At 43.8% G+C, this 21,421-nt stretch overlaps 1 protein-coding gene across 1 annotated transcript in view; it reads right to left on the reverse strand.

Moving 5' to 3' along the window:
* Window positions 1–21,421, reverse strand: part of LOC120058330 (semaphorin-5B-like) — a 126,592-nt gene that overhangs the window by 63,264 nt on the left and 41,907 nt on the right. The window contains exons 4-7 of the mRNA XM_039006914.1: window positions 15,761–15,823; window positions 14,852–14,950; window positions 14,074–14,287; window positions 1,806–2,091 (exon numbers count right to left, since the gene is read on the reverse strand). Of these exons, the coding sequence (XP_038862842.1) occupies window positions 1,806–2,091; window positions 14,074–14,287; window positions 14,852–14,950; window positions 15,761–15,823 (662 nt within the window). The remainder of the gene's footprint in view (window positions 1–1,805; window positions 2,092–14,073; window positions 14,288–14,851; window positions 14,951–15,760; window positions 15,824–21,421) is intronic.

Raw genomic sequence — 21,421 nt, forward strand, 5'->3', positions numbered from 1 at the left:
ATTTTAGTATACTGTAAACGAACGGTATCCTTTCAGTTGAGCGTACTAGCGCTTCGCCTGTCTACTGGAAGTTGATGCTGTTGCTATTCAACCTCTTGCTAGCTTGTTAGCATAACAAATTACTAGCTAGACATTTTACAACTTCAGGTGTGTTCTTAAATTCAATCTGAGCGTTCGTAAATTCAGAGTGTTGTCAGATTGCCCGTTTGTAAATTCAGAGCGTTTCACTCTGGGAGCGTTCAGAGCACACTGGACGCTCTGGCAGTAGGGTTGATTCGAGCGTTCTGACCTTACAACTGCAGTCAAGCACCCAAGCTAACTGGCTAACTTGCTAGCTACTTCCAGACACAAATGAGAGAACACCTCACTCTGACTATTTTACTCGCCCTAGCAGAGCTGGTTAGGCAATTGTCATGTTATTCAGAGCGTTGGTGACAGTAACTGTGCTGCTGGCAACAATTTTATTACGCCTTTTTTGCCAACGTTTACTGACACCGGCCATATTCAACGGGTGTTGAGCGTTCGCAAATTCATCAGTTATTCTGCGCTCTGGTACACTCAGACGAGAGTGCTCTGAAATCGGAGTAGATAGCCAGAGCGAATTTACGAAAGCACCCAAATGTCCATTGAGAACGCACAACGACTATACCACTTAGCTAAGAATGACAGGGATAATCAAGTCAATAAACGTTGGGTAGTTAGTTAGATAGCATATAGTTAATATACTGGCAAGTTTGATGTAATAGTAGCCAACTAACGTTAGCTAGCTAGCTAACATACCGGTACCTACTGCTGTAATGATATGCTATGTGGTTTGTAAGCAGAGGTGTAAAGTACTTAAGTAAAAATACTTGATACAATTTGAATGGTTAGCAGGACAGGAAAATTGTCTAATTCACACACTTATCAAAAGGACATCCTTGGTCATCCCTACAGCCTCTGATCTGGCGGACTCACTAAACACATGCTTCGTTTGTAAATGATGTCTTGATTTTAGGAGTGTGCCCCTGGCTTTCCGTAAACTTAAAAAACAAGAAAATGGTGCCTCTTGGTTTGCTTTAAATAAGGAATTTGAAAATATTTTGTTACTTAAGTATATTTTAGCAATTACATTTACTTTTGATACTTAAGTATATTTAAAACCAAATACTTTAAGACTTTCACTTTTACTTGAGTATGACAATTGGATACTTTTTCCACCACTGTTTGTAAGGATAGCATAGCTAACAAATTGTCAGCCAACATAACGTGTAAGGTAACTTATTTGCTAAACATTTTCTTAACATTAACATTCTTAACATTATAATTAGTTAAAGCTATGTATTTTTATTCTTTCTCGTTGGATTTTGGCTGCATATTTTACGCCATTTTCTTAAAATCTGAAAAAAATGTGAACCCTCAACCCATTTTCTGAAGAATTGCATTATGGGCACTAAAAGCATGGAAATAGTGTCTACTGTTTGTATACTTCGTATTTTGGCGAATGACATCCGGGAACTTTTGCATACTAACTATACCCATACTATGACCAATACGCATACTATATACTCAATTTATGTCATAAATTGTATGGCTAGTGCAGTTAGTATGAGTATTCAAACACAGCTTAAGTGTTCTCAAAAAGTGGATGCTGAATAATGATAATCATTAGGCCTGAAACTGCAGTAATGGAGTTAGCGTGGGGGTGGGAGAGGGTGCGTGCGTGTGTACTGCACCTGTATATGAGTGTGTGTGTGTGTGTGTTTTCCTGAGTGTGTGTGTGTGTGTGTGTGTCTTGCATAAGAAGACTATTACTCATCACTCACACATTGGTGGTGAATATCCCGTAGATGAGGTCTTGTTCAGGCAGATAGAAGGTGCTCTGCAGCTCGTTATAGTAGAAGGGGATCTCTCCGGAGCGCGAGCAGTTCAGCCTGGCCTTCATGAAGGTGGTCCAGGTGTCTTCCAGTAGGAACCGCCCTCCGATGTCGTTCTTACAGACACGGGCCACCCGGGAGTAGACGGTCTTCCCACAGTCGTGTTCCACAGCGTTCTCACGCAGGAAGAAGAATGTGAAGAGACCCACATCATAGGCTGAGATGAAATGGGGCTCTGAGGAAGAGAAGAGGAGGAGAGGACAAGGGAGGAGGGGAGGGGACAGGGAAGGAGAGGAAGAAGGGCCGAGGAGACAAAGTCAGAGAGAGCATTAGAGTCCATGCAGCCATAGGGGATGATTCTTAATGTCATCCTGACATTTACATTTAAGTCATTTAGCAGACGCTCTTATCCAGAGCGACTTACAAATTGGAAAGTTCATACATATTCATCCTGGTCCCCCCGTGGGGAATGAACCCACAACCCTGGCGTTGCAAACGCCATGCTCTACCAACTGAGCCACACGGGACCTGACGAATGAATGTGTCCAGTCATGTTGATAATAAAGTCATCCTGTGAGATACATTCATTAGTCACAGTCATCCTATAAAATGTACACTGCATTCATTCCTCCATTTGTAAATTGCCAGAACACATGATCAATCTTGATGTGGTAAAGACATGAGACTAATGCACTCGATGAGTGGAATAAAATCAATATAGACTGTGACTTCATCATCCATTCTACTTGGTGCTCAGAAACACTACATGGTACGGCCACTCAAACAGTCTCCCTATTGTGAGTTGTTATTGTTACAGACACGGGTTAGCCTCAGTCCCAACACTGAACACATTAACAGCAGACATAGCAGGGTTCAAACAACATTTAAAATATGCTTTATTGAGCATGCCTGGACAAAATGGAACCAATGGTATAATTCCAAAAGTGCAAACTCTGCCCATCTGGCATTATATTCAGGCTCAAACAAATACTCAATGACAGTATTTGAAAGATGTTAAATACTATTTGAACCCAGATGCGATAACCAGTAGCATGCCTTCCTCCCTGTAGAGTTATAATGTAGAGGAGCATTGCTCTTGAGTAGAGAAGCAGTGAGGCTGTGAGAACAACACAGTATGTGCAGTCAATGCTGCTTTCCCTAAGGTAACATTCATTCTCAGTGATATCAAACACACACACACTCTCACACTCACACTCATACACAAAGGACAGCTTGGATGCAGAGCAGAGAGCGTAGATATTAACCTGCAAACAGCCATGATGATAAGTGCCCCGGGGGCCAGCACTACCTTTTAAGAGAATGAGATTATAGGAGAACGCAGGCGGTCAGCAGGAATGGAAACAGCATCAGAAGCAATAACAGAACGCATAATTCCATTTCAGAACACTCATAAAAAAAACAACTGCGGGTAGTAGCTGGCGGCAGCAAATAGGAATGGGTGAAATGGTGGCAGAGACGGACTAGTTTACCAAATAGCACAATGTTTGGTGATATCTACAGATGCTTCCCTGCTGCAAGTCCAAAGACATGCATGACATGTTAATGATAGTCGATTGATAGTTAGTGGAGCATCTATAGATGGACTATCAAAATAAAGTGTTAACCAACATTTTCTTGTCAGCTGTAGCTTCATCCACTGTCCCATTATTCTTATCCTATAGTTTGCTTTCTCCATACCCTTTATCGCACTGTTTAATCATTGTCTCTAGGGTAAGCTTAATGTTAACATGCTAGCATGGGGAGCCATGTTACAAACCACAGCGTTGCCGTAAATAATCACATGTAATGTAATCCATGTAAAATTATGTAATCCATTTCTGATAAACTATCATGACAAATCTACCATTACCTCCCTAACCTGGCTCTTCATGATACTGTTTAATGGAGGACTGAGTTCTCCAGTTCAGTCAGCTAACCGATGCTTACAGCCATGTAAATGAAGGTGTGTTTGTGTGTGTGCGCGTGTGGTACTGTTTCACCAGACCCCCTGCTGGGTCCTAGATAATTACCACAGAGAGAGAGAAGCCAGAAAAAGGCATCAGCGTATATTAACACTACTGCTTCCCCACGGCTGTCAGACACACACACACACACACACACACACACCCACGCACACGCACACGCACACACACACACACACACATACACGGCCCGGTTGCTGTCAGAGGTGGCATTTGAATGAGCTAATACTCTATACACAGTCGATACAGTATAATATGCATGTTTAGGCTGCGCAATGTGTGTAGGCGTCAATCCAACAAACAGATTGTTCAATCTCCACACAGTCTGATTGAGGGCTGTAACTCACACACAGCCACGTGACTGACCATGGGGAAGAGGAGGAGGAGAGAGAGCAAGAGAGAGAGAGGGAGTTTAAAAAGAACTTTAGGTCTGGGAACCCACAACACAATAAACCCTCAAACATCAATGGTTAAACATCAATTAAAAACAAACACAACACCAAATCTTCCTCCACTGTAACTTAACACAACAACTACTGAATACCCCATATGCTCATAACAGCACAATGTCATTAACCAGTTTGTAATAGGCAAATTTATCCCTCTGTCTTGCTGCCAACATCTCTTCCAGCATGCCCACCACGTCCACAGACCCCTGTCCCCGAATACTGCTCTTTCATTTTCCAGAATGCTAATTTAGCTGCCCCTGACACAAAGTTAAAACTTCTTATGGCTTGGGGGCAGTATTTTGACGTCTGGATGAGAAGCATGCCCAAAGTAAACTGCCTGTTACTCAGGCCCAGAAGATAGGATATGCATATAATTGGTAGATTTGGATAGAAACCACTCTAAAGTTTCCAAAACTGTTAAAATAATGTCTGTGAGTATGACAGAACTGATATGGCAGGCGAAAACCTGAGGAAAATCCATCCAGGAGGTGGGATTTTTTTATGTGGGTATTATCAATTGAATGCCTATAGAGTATCTAATGGGTTAGGACCCTGATTGCAGTTCCTATGGCTTCAACTAGATGTCAACAGTCTTTAGACATTGTTTCAGGCTTGTTTTCTGAAAAATGAAGAAGAATGAGACCTTTCTGTCTGTGGACTGAGGAAGAATGCAGAGCTGGTTTGTGCGCATGACCGAGTGCGCACCCTTCGTTGTTTTTCCTTTCTATTGAAGACGCTATTGTCCGGTTGAAATATTATTGATTATTTAGACAATTGACAACCTGAGGATTAATTATAACATCGTTTGACATGTTTCAACGAACTTTACCGGTACTATTAGGATGTATTCGTTTGCATGTTTTGACCGCCTTTGAGCCAGTGGATTACTGAACAAAACGTGCCAACAAAACTGAGTTTTTGGGATATAAAGAGGGACTTTATCGAACAAAAGTAACATTTATTGTGTAGCGGGGATTCTTGTGACTGCAACCATATGAAGATCTTCAAAGGTAAGTGATTCATTTTAATCGCTATTTCTGACTTTTGTAATTCCTTTACTTGGTTGTAAATGTTTGAAAAAAATGATAATCTCATGGTATGCTTTCGCCATAAAGCCTTTTTGAAATCTGACAAAGTGGGTGGATTAACAAGAAGTTAATATTTAATATTTATGTATAACACTTGTATTTTTTATGAATGTTTATTATGACTATTTCTGTACTTTGAATTTGGCGCTCTGCAATTTCACCGGATGTTGTTGAGGTGGGTCGCTAGCGGAACGCCTGCGCCAGAAAGGTTAATTAAGAACACTACACCCCTTAGACTAAACCTGTACTTTGGCCCAAATATAAACAGTTGGGAAGAGAAAACCTCTCCCAGAGCTGAGAACCAAGTAGTGATCAGGTCAAATCATCCCGACCAACCTGGGACACAGATGTGCCAGAGTTTCAGACAGAATGGATACCCCTCCCCAACAGTTGGATCCAGGTGTACCAGATGCATGTTGGTGGCTATAGCTCCATGTATTATCCTCCATTGGAGGTCAGCTGTCCTCTTATCAATAGGCAGTTTATATAAAGACCGCCAACAGCCTTTTGGGGAGGCACCTTGACCAACACATCCGCCCACCTCGTCAATTTTACCCCTTCCAGGGAAGAAGCAGGGAACACTTTTACACATATTATGTATGTGGCCTTCTTTCCCACCGCATTGAACACCCCCAGCTCCGGGGTGTCAAAGGAAAACAGCATACCCATGTCCTTCTCGAATGCCCCCACCGCAGCACTTACATTCAGCGCAGGGAACACATAATCCAGACCCTCCGTCCATCGATCAGAGTTGGAAGTATCAGTCACAAACTGCCGATGAAGTACTGGCAAGGAATCACAGACCTCAGCTACGACCTTTCACAGTAGGCAAGATGATCGGATCTCCGCTCTTTCTTCCAGGTCCTCCAACAATCTGCTCCTGCTCAGCATCAGATGACTCAGCTTGGTACACCCCACACCTAACAGACATGAACGTAGGCTGGCTGAACTCTTAGCACGGGACTGGATGACATTGTTATAAAAAAAGAAAGCCACATCCCTAGTGGTGTGCCGGCCTTACGGGACATGTCGAAAACTCTCCAAGCCTGCATAACAGACTCATAGAATGGAGTCAGGCCAGACAAATCACCCCCTCTAGCTTTAACCTCTACGGGATCAGTGTCCCTATACTAGGACGGTTGAGCTAACATGCGCTAATGTGATTAGCATGACGATGTAAGTAACAGCAAACTTTCCAGGACATAGACATGTCTTATATGGGCAGAAAGCTTAAATTCTCTAACTGCATTTTCCAATTTACAGTAGCTATTAGAGTGAAAAAATACCGTGCTATAGTTTGAGGAGAGTGCACAACAACAAAAAACTTTTACAGCAACTTGTTTGATACATTCACCTCTGAAGGTAAATAATTTACTTACATTCAGTAATCTTGCTCTGATTTGTAATCCTAAGGGTCCCAGAGATCAAATGTAGCATAGTTTTGTTTGATAAAATCAATTTTTATATTCAAATGTAGGAAGTGGGATCTACAGTTTGAACCCCTGCTCTCTCTGGCTCCACACTAACTGCCTGGCAATCTAGATGTGTGAAAGTTAGTGTATAAGCTAATGATCCATCATGTATGACATTCCTGGGAGTGTGTAAACTTAAATTTTGTATTACCATATAATTTGTGTATGTTCTCTGTAGTTATGTACTTGTATCAAAATGTACCAATTGACCAATTCGGCACATTTGGGCAGAGACAAAATATTGTCCAGTATTGCAATGCTTCACTGGATCAATCTGAAACGTTGCACACACACTGCTGCCATCTAGTGGCCAAAATCTAAAATGCACCTAACCTGCAATATAATATTATGGCCTTTCTCTTGCATTTCAAAGATGATGGAAAAAAAACGCATGTTTTTTTCATTGTATTATCTTTTACCAGATCTAATGTGTTATATTCTCCTACATTCATTTGAGATTTTTTTGAGTGTTTTTTTTCCAAATGGTATCAAGCATATGCATATCATTGCTTCAGGTCCTGAGCTAGAGTTGGATTTGGGTATGTCATTTTAGGCAAAACAATTTTTTTAAAGTGTCAGATCCTTATTAAGAGGAAAAGGTGCTTGTCTAAGCCCAAACATCCCGATCTCCTCATCAATGTGTAGGCTGTAGGAATTTATATATTCCTCAATTCCATTCTTTTACTTTTAGGTTGTGTGTATTATGTGCATTGTTGGAGCTAGAAACACAAGTAGTTCGCTACACCCGCAATAACATCTGCTAAACGTGTATATGATAAATAAAATTTGATTTGATTTGTATCAACCCAGCTAGAACCGTCACTGTACAACAGTCTCTGGGCTGCTTGAAGCCGGAAAGCCATGACCCTAGAAGAAATGTCCACCAGGCATTACCCACCCTCGTGCAGTGGCAGGTACAGGGCTGCAGCTTTAATCCAATGTTGTCCAGACCAGAAGAAATTGACAAGGGTCCTCTGAAGCTCTTCTATCAGGCCCCCTGGTGTCTGTAAACTCATTAGTCTGTGCCACAGGGTAGAGGCGGTTAGGTTATTGGCTACCAGCACCTTCCCCTATAAGACAGCTGGGGTAGAACCCATTTCCACCTAGACAATCTGGCACACACTTTCTCCACTACACCCGCCCAATAATTTTTTTGAAAGACATCAGATTCTAGAATAAATCCCAGTCTTCATCCCATCTCTGCCACACTGAAGCCCCCCTGGTAACCATGGAGTGGTTCCTATCTGAAGCTGACCTGCCCACAGCAACACACTCTATTCCCAATTAACTCTAGCTGAGGAGGCCCCCTCATACACATTTAGAGCATTCGAGAGAACCATAACATCCTCAACCCCTGTAATAAAAACTGACACGTTATCTGCATACTCAGACAGTGCTATTGTGGGACCCTTCATAACCCCTGGCACAGAGAAACCAGTAAGCCTCACTTTTAAAAAACAAAGCACTGGTTCAATTGCCAGACAAAATAACTGTCCTGAAATTGGGCATGCCTGCCTAATACTCCTATGGACGGGAAAGGGTCAGCTCAAACCACCACCACCTTCACCATACATGAGGCCCCAGCATACTCTAGACTCATCCAAGACAAAAAAAACATCCCCAAACCCAAAGGCTTTCACTGTTTTGAACAAGTACTGGCGGTCCAGATGGTCAAAAGCTTTCTCCTGATCCAAAGAAAGTAAACCCACATTCACATCAGAGAGTTTACAAATGTGTAAAACATCTCTTATCTCCAATAGCTCATTGAAAATAAATGGCGGTACATTCAAAATCGTAACCTTTTTAGATGGAGAAAAAGCGGCGTAACTTAAATAAACATACCTTTAAGAAGTATGGCATGCACAACCATCCGATCGACAAGACGCTCTTCTTTAACAAAAAACACTATTGCTTTATTCATCCAACATAAGCAACATTTTCATAGCCTACCTTCTCTCCTACGGTGACCAGAAACTCCTCCACAGTGACAGTAGCTTCAGTAACACACCTGAAGCCATGCCGAAGTGACAGGGATGGCATCCCCATGTGGGTCGCCATCCCCACCAAAACAATGGCAATTCCAACAAGAAATACAATATACCTAATTCTACCACTAAAACAAAAAAAACTCAATCATGCATAGAAAAAGGAAAACCACCAAGAAAAGAAACAAAAAAGAAAACAGAGGCGATCTAACTACAGACACCACTCACACTCACTCATACAATTCCCAACATGCACCAACACTCCCAGGATGCAGAGAGAGAGAACCCTCCGACCCAAAAAGGACTATGGTGTTGATGGTATACTAAACGAAAGGATAAAATATACAGACCACAAATTCAAATGGGCTATTCTAAACATTACCCTCAGCTCTGGCATTTTCCCTAAAATGTGGAACCAAGGCCGGATCACCCCAATCCACAAAAGTGAAGATAAATTTGACCCAGATAATTACCGTGGAATAATTTTGGAAAAATCCTCTGCAGTATCATCAACAGCAGAATCTTTCCTCAGTGAAAACAATGTCCTGAGCAAATGTCAAATTGGCTTCTTACCAAAATAACGTACGACAGACCACATATACACCCTGCATACCCTTATTGACAAACAAACAAAACAAAATAAAAATATTATCATGCTTTGTTGATTTCAAAAAAGCTTGTGACTCAATTTTGGATGAGGGTCTGCTATACAAATTGATGGAAAGCGGTGTTGGGGGAGAGCATACAACATAATAAAATCAGTGTGAAGATAAAATAGGCAATTAACACACATATTTCTTTCCTCAGGGCTGTGTGGTGAGACAGGGATGCAGCTTGAGCCCCACCATCTTCAACAAATACAGTGCCTTCGGAAAGTATTCAGACCACTTGACATTTTCCACATTTTGTTACGTTACAGCCTTATTCTAAAATAGATTAAATTGTTTTTCCCTTCATCAATCTATACACAATACCCCATAATGACAACGCAAAAACAGTTTTTTAGACATAAGTATTCAGACCCTTTACTCAATACTTTGTTGAAGCACCTTTGGCAGCAATTACAGCCTTGAGTCTTCTTCGGTATGGCGCTACAAGCTTGGCACACCTGTATTTGGGGAGTTTCTCCCATTCTTCTCTGCAGATCCTCTCAAGCTCTGTCAGGTTGGATGGGGAGTGTTGCAGCACAGCCATTTTCAGGTCTCTTTAGAGATGTTCGATCGGGATCAAGTCCGGGCTTTGGCTGGGCCACTCAAGGACATTAAGAGACTTGTCCCGAAGCCACTCCTGCGTTGTCTTGGCTGTGTGCTTAGGGACGTTGTCCTGTTGGAAGTTGAACCTTCGCTCTGGAGCAGTTTTTCATCAAGGATCTATCTGTACTTTTCTCCGTTCACCTTTGCCTCAATCTTGACTAGTCTCCCAGTCCCTGCCGATGAAAAACATCCCCACAGCATGATGCTGCCACCACCATGCTTCACCGTAGGGATGGTGCCAGGTTTCCTCCAGACGTAACGCTTGGCATTCAGGCCAAAGAGTTCAATCTTGGTTTCATCAGACCAGAGAATCTTGTTTCTCATGGTCTGAGAGTCTTTAGGTGTGTGCATTTTACTGAGGAGTGGCTTCCATCTGGCCACCCTACCATAAAGGCCTGATTATTGGAGTGCTGCAGAGATGTTTATCCTTCTGGAAGGTTCTCCCATCTCCACAGAGGAACTCTAGAGCTCTGTCAGAGAGACCATTAGGTTCTTGGTCCGACCAAGGCCCTGACCAAGGCCCTTCTCCCCGATTGCTCAGTTTGGACAGTTTGGACAGCTCTAGGAAGAGTCTTGGTGGTTCCAAACTTTTTCCATTTAAGAATGATGGAGGCCACTATGTTTTTGGGGACTTCAACGCTGCAGACATTTTTTGGTACCCTTCCCCAGATCTGTGCCTCGACACAATCCTGTCTCGGAACTCTATGGACAATTCCTTCGACCTCATGGCTTGGTTTTTGCTCTGACATGCACTGTCATCTCAAGAGTGATAAATGGAAACAGGATGCACCTGAGCTCAAATTTTGAATCTCATAGGGTGTGAATATCTAAAAACCTGTTTTCGCTTTGCCGTTTTGGGGTGTAGATTGTGTGTGTAGATTGCTGAGGACATTTTGTTATTTAATCCATTGTAGAATAAGGCTTTAACGTAACAAAATGTGGGAATAGTCAATGAGTTTGAATAATTTACAAAGGCACTGTATATCACTGAATTGCCGAGGGCACTAGAACAGTCTGCAGCACCTCACCCGGCCTCACCCTACGGACTCAAATGAGAAGGGCCTACAGCAGCACTTTGATATTTTGCACAGATTTTGTCAGACATGGGCCCTGACAGTGAATCTCAGTAAGACAAAAATAATGGTTTTCCAAAAAAGGTCCAATAGCCAAGACAACAAATACAAACTATATCTAGACACTGTTGCCCCAGAATTACACCTACCTCGGCCTAAACACCAACACCACGGGTAACTTCCACAAGGCTCTGAACGAGATAAGGAAAGAAGGGCCTTCTATGCCATCAAAAGGAACATAAAACTCAACATCCCAATTAGGATCTGGCTAAAAATACTTAAATCAGTTATCAAACCCATTGCCCTGTATGGTTGTGAGGTCTGGGGTCCACTCATCAACCAATAATTAATGAAATGGGACAAACACACAATTGAGACTCTGCATGCAGAATTCTGCCAAAGTATACTTTGTGTAATGCAAACAGAGCAGAATTAGGACTATACCCGCTAAATTCTACAACCACCTAAAAGGAAGCAATGCCCACACATTCCACCACAAAGCCCTCACCTACACAGATTAACCTAGAGAAGAGTCTTCTCAGCCAGCTAGTTCTGGGGCTCTGTTCACAAACAAAAACAGACACCACAGAGCCACAGGACAGAAACACATTTAGACCCAACCAAATTATGAAAAAGCAAAAAGATAACTATTTGAACCAATGGTAAGAATCAACAAAAATAACAGAGCAATCTAGAATGCTATTCCACAAAATGAGGTGTAAACTGAGCTACACTTCCTAACCTCCTGCCAAATGGATGACCACATTAGAGACACATATTTTCCACAGATCACACAGACCCACAAAGAAGTTGAAAACAAATCAAACATTGATAAACTCCCATATCTGTTAGGAAAAAGCAATCACAACAGCAATATTTGTGGCCCGTTGCCATGAGAAAAGGGCAAACAGTGGAGCAGAAACAACATTGTAAATACAACGTATATTTATCTGTATATTTATTTTCCCTTTCATACTTCAACTACTTGCACATTGTTACAACACTGTACATTGGTAATAATATAATTATTGCCAATGTACAGTGTTGTAACATTTGAAATGTCTATATTCTTTTAAATATTCTGTGAGTGCAATGTTCACTAATGTTTTATCTTGTTTAATTACATTTTGTTAATTGTCTGTTCCATTTGCTTTGGCAACGTAAACATATGTTTCCCATGCCAATAAAGTGCTTTGAATTGAATTTGAGAGAAAGAGAGAGAGAGAGAGAGAGAGAGAGAGAGAGAGAGAGAGAGATAGAGAGAGAGACAGAGAGAGAGACAGAGAGAGACAGAGAGAGAGAGACAGAGAGAGAGAGAGAGAGAGAGAGGAGAGAGAGAGGAGAGAGAGAGAGAGAGGAGAGAGAGAGAGAGAGATTATTGCCTGCCTGTGTTCTTTAGGGACTTCTACATCCTCAATGCTCCCCAGGCTCCCCACTTCATTCTCATTTATAATAAAACAGTTGGTCAGCACCTGGCAGGTCCCAATCCAATAAAGAACAGATTGATTAGATTCAGAACCCCCTCTGTTCTATTCTGTCTGTTTGTTTGTGAATCCCCCTAACTGGGGAGGCTTATGACTAGAAATGAGATTTTAATTCTCACTCCGTCTCCTCTGAGGCTGCTCGATCCAGCTCAAGACTCTGGAGGAAGAAAATGGAGCTTTGCCCCAAGAGGCTGTGTGTATTTTTAGGTGGGCTGAGGGAACGGAAAGAAAAGGTGGTGTGTAACTAAAGTGAGTGGTGTCTATCTGCCTGTCTGTCTGCAACTAGCTGTGATTATGCTGATGAGCAGAGCACTCTCTTCGCCTCTCCCCTCCTCCCTCCCTTGCTTGCTCCCTCACTCTCTTGCTAGAGAGGCTTCGGTAAAGCCCACCTCCCCAACACACACACCTCAGACACACACACTGTCAGAAGAGAGCCCTGTGTAGCATGAAGCATGCAGCACGCTGTAATTTCACCCTCTCCCTGACGCGAGGAATAATTACACTGCTCACTGCCTTCTGAGTCTCTGAGTATATCACCTCTCCTGTGCCTGGCCTGTATACCTGTATACCACTACCTCCTACCTTTCCCCTCACCCCATTTCTCCTTCTGTCTCCTCCTACTGAGTCTTACTTCTCTTCTCCAGCCTCCGACCCCCTTTTCCTCTTTCTCCCACGTCTCCTACGCCTGGCCCACTAATGAAGCCTCACCTTTCCTCTCCCTTTCGCTCCCTTTCTTCCCCTTCTTATACCATTCATTGACTCCTGAGTGTATCTCCTCTCTCCTGGTCTACCAGTGTGGCGTCTACCTCTACCTACTCACCCTTCCTCTCTCCCCTTTTCTTCCCCTTTTCTTCTCCTTCCTCCCCCTTTCTCCTCCTACTCTGTGAAGCCAATAATTGTGTGGCTGCTGTGTTTGAATTACTGCAGATGAGAAGCACCGTCTCTGGAAGGTTTGTCTTTTTTCTGCATGAGTCAGGATGTATTTTGGAGATGCATTCAGTAAAAAAAAACTTGGTGTCAGCAACAGGGAGATTATAGACACATAGCCATGACTTTTGGGGCTGATGGAGGTTTATCTAACTTAGCTTTTCTACGGTGCCAGCCAATACCAGCTCATACTGTCCACACCCTTCCTACCTCTGTGATCCCTATACAACAACACTGTGGTGGATTACTCAAATCGCTTTTTGGGGTGTCAAATTACCATGGTCTTTGTACTAGGATACTAGGAAAGGGTAGGACATAGTTCCACTGAGAAACATGGTTGATAGACTGTATCAAGACAATTAACCATCTGGAAGTGCTGGATCTCTGACAAAGATCTTAGCCCCTATGCAACAATCCGCTTTAATTGACACTACACAATGATAAATGAGCTAACACATGGTGGGCAGTGTGTGTGTGGTGTGTGTTTGTGTGTGTGTGTGTTACCATTGAGCCACTTGGAGTTGTACTGGGCCGTCCTGAGGGGTGGCATGCCCCCGAGGCTCCGGTAGATGACAGGGTCGCGACCAGAGAAGTCGATGACCGTGGCGGCGTATAGCTCGCCGCTCTCCGTCACCACCGCCGTGGAGTTATGGCGAGGGTCGTAGGGGCACCTTGCCACGCCGTTCACGCGATCCAACACACTACTCATATTCCCAACCTGGGAGAAGAGGGAAAGAGAAATACAGATAGAGATAGAAAAGATAGAGATATAGCGATAGAAAATATAGAGATATAGAGATAGAAAAGATAGAGATATAGATAGAGATATAGAGAGCGATATAGATAGCGATAGAAAAGATAGAGATATAGAGATAGAAAAGATAGAGATAGAAAAGATAGAGAGAGAGGGGGAGAAAGATAAATAGGGCAACAGAGAAAGAGATAGAGAGATAGAGAGATAGAGTAAGAAAATGATAGTGTTGTTACTGTCTTCCCCCACCTTTAAAGTCTCCTTCAGACCATATGGCTGTTTGATGTTTATATTCAAGTCTTTATCTTATTCCCTCCATCATTCACCCCCCATCCTGCCAGTTATCACTCTATCCCCTCTTCCCTCCATCCACTCTTCCTTCCTCCCACCATCCTCCTTTACCTTCTCATCATTCCTTCCCTATCACCCCTACCCAGCCCCCTGTAGGTTTTCACTCCATTCTACTTCTTCCTCGAACCCCATCCACCCTGACAGATATCATTCCATCCAACCCTCCCCCTTCCCCCTTACCTCCCGGGTGATACAGAGGGGCTGGAAGGCGTTGGTTCCACAGGTGATGACCTCAGTCTTATTGACCAGCAGGACGCGGATGTAGTTCTGACACTCCACCTACAGGGGGTGGTAGAGTACAGAGATGTTATAGGTTAGAGAATTACGTACAGTACCTTGGTTCTATTCACTAGAAATCAAATGGAAGAAAATTGACCGAAACTGCGTGGGTCTACCTGTACTTGATAAGAAACCTGATAAAAAAAAGCCGCTTGTTTTCATTGCAAAATATTTGGCTACAGTTTGTAACAGTATGCACTAATGAATACGAGCCAGCATTACTCACCACTCACTTTAATGATATGACTGTATTGACTGTCTATCTTTCATCTGTGAGATGAAATGTAACACATCTAAACCTAGTCTAATCACATCAAATTCTTAGAAAGAATTCAAGTTAGTTTATTTGTCATATAAACATGATATGCAGTACATGGAGTACACAGTGCAACTAATTGCTTACTTGAAGGTTTGTCTTACACATTGAGGGAAGCATTGTCTGACGATTGAGGGGGGGAAAATTGTAATAAAAATTCTTAGTTTTCCTTAAATATATTGTTTTGGCAAATCAAGTAACTTTGTTTTAGAACTCAGACGAGGTTCTACAGGTTTCAGAAAGAAGAAAGAAGAAAGAAGTGACTGCTTTTTTGTTTCTCCCATCTTGAGAAAAAAATGACAAGGTATTCAATTCTTTCAAAGAAAAAATGAAATAACAAAATGATCACAGTGTTTATCAGCCGTTGGAAGGAGAGGAGAAGGGCCCCTTCCTCATCCAATCAACTGCCAGCTTTTAAAGTAAAAGCTCTTATTCAGGGTGGCATCCTGTGTGTGTGTGTGTGGGGGGGGGGGACCCTTAAAGTCATCGTTTACCTCCGTCTTCCCTTTGCTCTGACAGGACCTCCTGGTGTCATCGTCCGGGCCCCATTCCGTTGCCTAGGAAACCAAAATAAACACACACAAAAAGAGTGACTGGATGCAGCATTCACCTGTTGCCAAGGGGGCCGCCTGACTAGTGCCTGCTGGCTGCCTGACAATGATGCAACTGTTGAGCTTAATATTGCTACTAACAACACAGATGCAATGAAAAGACATGAACCTTATTGATGTTTGCTAATTGCGTCAACATGGATCTGAGTGGGCCAGCCAGTGGATTATGAGGTCAGGTAACCAGATAGGACCAGGGCTGCGTCCTAATTTGCAGCCTAGATGTCATTAGGATGGAAATGTGTTTCAACTTCCAATCCTCCACACACACACCATCCTCCAATCCTCTACCACACCACAGCCCACTTACATTCCTTTAGAACCGCATGCCTTGGGTTTAATTAAGAATGCCCCAGCTCAGTGCTGGGACGCACGCACGCACGCAGGCAGGCAGGCAGGCAGGCAGGCAGGCAGGCAGGCAGGCAGGCAGGCAGGCAGGCAGGCAGGCAGGCAGACAGGCAGGCAGGCAGGCAGGCAGGCAGGCAGGCAGGCAGGCAGGCAGGCAGGCAGGCAGGCAGGCAGGCAGGCAGGCAGGCAGACAGACAGACAGACAGACAGACAGACAGACAGACAGACAGACAGACAGACAGACAGACAGACAGACAGACAGACAGACAGACAGACAGACAGACAGACAGACAGACAGACAGACAGACAGACAGACACACACACACACACACACACACACACAGAGGCAGACACACACCGTCCTCCAATCCTCTACCACACTGCCACCCGCTCTTTCTCCACTGCCCAATTGCATTTTTTTTTTAACCGCATGTTTTGGGTTTAATTACGAATGCTGCACCAGGAGACTGGTCTTGCTGCTCAGTGCTGGGGCACACACACACAAACACACACACTTGGCTATCAGAGCAGCATTGGCATTTTGTATGGGAGCCTGAGAGATGGCCCTCTCTCTCTCATGTTTGTTACTGTGTCTAGGTCTCTCAGTCTCACTAAAAATAGCTGTGGTGCTGCTGGCCTAACCCTAGTGCTGGGAGAGAGAGAGGCTGGAGTTGGCACGGACTAGGGCCAGCTTATACCCCCACTGTGTCACTTGCCTCCCTCCTCTCTCCCCTCCTCTCCCCTCCTCCTCTCCTCTAATCTCTTACAGTGAATGGGGGTCCTCTTTGCGCACTGGAGAAAAAGTCTGCCATTCGGGTTCTCTATCGAGTATTGACTTTAAGACGGATCATCCATAACACACAACACAACCACATCGACCAACATTTTGGCTTATTCTTCACACAGTGGAACATTGTCATGCACAACAGGGCTAGGGGATACTACAGAGACTACATCATGGTATGAAAACAGATACCCCAAGACTGGAATCTGGACACAGATTAAAGTGTCCAAAAGCATCAGAAAGAAAAGGAAAGAGAGTAAGGAAGAAAGAGACAAATTGATTAGTGAAATAAATCGATATTTAGCTCATTGCGAGAGAGGAGTAAGCTAGCCGTGTCTGTGTCACAAAAGCAAACTATTCACTACGTATTGCACTACTTTTGAACAGAGCCCAATGGACCCTGGTCAAAAGTACTGCACTATATAGGGAATAGGTTGCCATTTGGGATGCAGATGATGTGTCTGCTGTCCCTGAGATGAGGCTGGGTGTTATCTCTCTGTTCTGAGAGACTCTTTAATTAACCTTGCTCATACTGCACTGAACAGAGAGAGGGAGAGAACGGAGAGAGAGAGAGCGAGAGGTGGGAGGGGGAGAAAGATACAGAAAGAGAAAGGGTGGGGGAGAAAGAGAGAATGAGGGAAAGAGATAGAGATGGAGAGTGAAAAATGAGAGAGAAAGAAAGAGACAGACAGAGAGAGAAAGAATGAAAGAGAGAGAGGAAGGGAGAGAAAGAATGAAAGAGAGAGAGGGAGAGAGAGAAATGAGCTGAGAGAGAGAAAGCTGCAGTCTGTCATGTAGGCCAGCCAGCCATACTGACACACTGTGATGAAATTAGACAACTAGAACAGTTTAAACTCACAACCGATAAGAGCTTGGGCCTCAAATGGAAAAAGAAAAACAGAAGCTTTTTATTAGCCTCATATAAAGGCGTTACTCTACCACCATGACAGTCAACAAGCACTTCAAATACCATCCCGCATACCCCCGCGCTAGCAGTGCTGAGATGACGTGATTCAAAACACTCACACATTCACACCCCTCCTTCCACTGCCGTAGCTCTGTTTGTCTCAATGGGAGGTTGGTGTGTGATGGATGCCTATGTGGTGAATCATCGTTCAGGTCATTACCATCTTTTCTCAGCGAGGCCCCATCTCCGAGGATCCCATCGGCTTAACCCCTGACCCCTCGCCCCTACCGCCACTCCCTCTCTTCACCCCGGTCTGGAACAAAGCCAGCTCAAAGACAGTCCTACTCTGAATACCACAGGGCCCATGCACTCCGAATACCAATACTACCATCACTCTACCCCCAGCTGTGACAGGCACTCTGAGTGGGGTGACGGTTGTACAATTCCTGCCTGCCCGGGCTGGGCTGGATGGAGCGGTTTGTACTGTATGTCTGTCTGTGAGCAGGCCCGTAGGGCCTCAAGGCAGTGGTGGAATGAGGTCACAGTGTAGAGGCTTGAACCTGTGTTACAGTTCCAACTACAAGTGTTCATTTAGAAATAATGATATATGACATAGTGATGAGGAGAGGTGGAGGACATGTCAATATCACTATTCATGTCCAATACAAAGTATTCTAGACCAGTTTCCTAATCCTGTTATATGAGTTTGACATTACATTTTGGATGATTTTTTGTTAAATTGAGCTACTGACATTTTAAAGTAAGACTAACAGAAGAAACATAATTCCAACAAGTAATTTACTCGACATGCCAGTTTGATGAGAACTATAACACATTGGTTTGAGGAATAGAAAAGGCCATTGCTAAAAAAACGAAATGAAGTTAAATTAAGTCTAAATGAAGTCAATTATTCCAGACCTGGACTGATTTGCTGATAAATTGCAGCAGCACTCTCAGATGCATCTCCTCTATTAGTAGGGCCAACAACAATGATGTGCCTCCAACAACACTGTCTATTTACCCTCAAACCCAAGTTTGACACCTCATTTCTCCAACTTTGCCACTTTTGGAGGCAATAAGTATTCTGCCCTCGGCAACCCGCTACAGAAAAAAATCATGGATTTTTCATGTGCAAATAAAATAGCTGAAAGTACAATTAGTGAGAGGATGGAGGATTCATCACTTTTACAGCCGAGAAATTATGTTTGGGAGGGAAATTAATTCTATTTTTACAGAGGAAGTAATAAATGCTAATGAAACAAACCGCTAACAGTGAACTAGACAGTTAAAGAGATGGGAAATGGCTCTTCCTTAAACATGGATGGCACTCTGTAGATAAGACTGTCGTTCAGTGACATTTGACAACAATCATGTTGACTATTAATTATGGTTTGTAAATATGAGGAATAAATGTGTCTGTAGAGGAGTGTTGACAAAAACTTACTCCAGGAATCAGGCAGAACTTCTTTATCAGCAGTAAGAGTTTATTCAAGCAATTGCAAGGGAGATCACTCTCAGGATAAACAGGAGGGGAACTCAAAAGTTACAGAGTCACACAGTCATTATACACTTATTTTACACAATGAGCTGCTTGCCTCTCCTAGCCTACATGTCTAAGAGAAGGAAGTGATTTGTTTTTTAAAGCCTATTCAGTATGAAGAAGAATTTGGCATTGAGCTGGGCCTCTAGTGCCCAAAGCGATAAGGAGCCACCAGCAAATCACGCCTTTGTGCGGTGTGTGAAGAGGGTAGCGGACAGCTATGGAAAATTACCAGTTGATACAGTATATATATATATATATATATATATATATAGTACTTTTCAACTCAAGCATTTACTTAGCATTAGACTGTAACAGAACCATTTTTGCCACAACAGAACATATCAGTTGGTTTGCTTGGTTTTAGTAGGCTACGAGTACAGTATTTAGTACTACGATCACAACCACTGTGATAGCTTGGGACCATGCAGTGGACTGTATGTACATTGACTCTTGTGGACTTACCTTTGTACACGTGCCTTCGTACCGATATAGACTCTACAAATGTATTTAGTGGACTGAGAAAATATTTGCTGTTGAATCTATGTACTGCTAAATCTATTTCCCTCCCTATATCCTTGACTCAACCTCAAAATCTCTGTCGAACCTCTTCCTCCTTTGACGTGAAGAGTAGGGAACATTATTTGCATACTGATCTGTGATGAAAGTGTGGAGAGGAGGCAGAGATCATCCAGCTCTGTACAGCATGTTATAGCCTGCTAGCTGTACTCTGCTCTGCTCCAAGGTCCCCTCACTTCAATGGGCCAGCATCCCGTTCTGTTTCGTCCTGCTACAGACTCTTACAGAGTACCCTATTCAGGCTCCAACCGACCCCCCTCCCCTCCATTGCCTCCATCCCATACTCCCTCCACTCCTCTCCTTCCTCCGTTCCCTTCTCCACTCCCCTCTTCATTCACCCTGTCCCCTGTCCACTCACCAGTCCCGCCCTCTCCCCCTGCCCTACTGACGGATGTGACAGGACTCTCAATGGCTCTGCCTCATTGTCTATGAACACTGATCCCTACACAAGAGGGCGCAGATACGCTCCCCTCCCCCGTGCACTCCTCCAGCCCTCCTCTGCTGCCCTCCTCCTCCCTGTGCTGTGACATCCAGCCATCTCCTCCTCCCTGAGTGTGTGTCTGTGTGTGCTCGTGTGTTTGTCCGTAAAGTAGACAATCTTTGAAGTGCCACAGCTGTTCTGACCCAATATGTACACAGGAGAGAGAGAGAGGGAGTGAGTGGGGGAGAGCGATGCGGAGAGAGAGAAATGGAGAAAGAGATAGAGGGGACAGTAAACCATCTGAGAACACCATTCTATCACCACTCCTGTACATGTACATCTGTAGCAACTCCCAGCTCCCTCAGCATCCTTGTGAAGGGGGCTAGGGGCAGTATCCTATCCAGTAAGAGTGGGTGAATGATGACTTTAATCTGTGAGTGTGGTGCACGATAGCTCCTCTCTGCCCCAGTGGTGGCTCCTACAGTCTCCTACAGGCCATTACTCTACATCAGAGGAGAGATGAGGCAGAAACAGGCCGGCTGGGCCGTCTCCTTGATTAGCTGCACCATCTTGGATCATCCCTCAGCACACACACATACACTCGCAAAAGCACACACCGCACGCACTCTCTCACACACACACACACACACACACACACACACACACACACACACACACACACACACACACACACACACACACACACACACACACACACACACGCCTGGTCCTGCTGTGAGACATTAGCAGATGACTTGTCCCTATCTGGCTCTGTAGGCCACAGATTATCCTCCCATTCTGACAAAGACCACATCAATTATTCAATCTCTTTTGAAATTGCAGCAGGAAAATGTGATCATGAGTCTGGATGAATGATATCAGGCGTGACTCATCAAACAAACTCCGGGTCATGGAGCTGGAGCTGGAGCTGGGGCTGGAGCTGGGGCAGGAGCTGGGGCTGGGGCATG

This window comes from Salvelinus namaycush, chromosome 13, assembly GCF_016432855.1.
Source record: "Salvelinus namaycush isolate Seneca chromosome 13, SaNama_1.0, whole genome shotgun sequence".
NCBI classification, from domain to species: domain Eukaryota; kingdom Metazoa; phylum Chordata; class Actinopteri; order Salmoniformes; family Salmonidae; genus Salvelinus; species Salvelinus namaycush.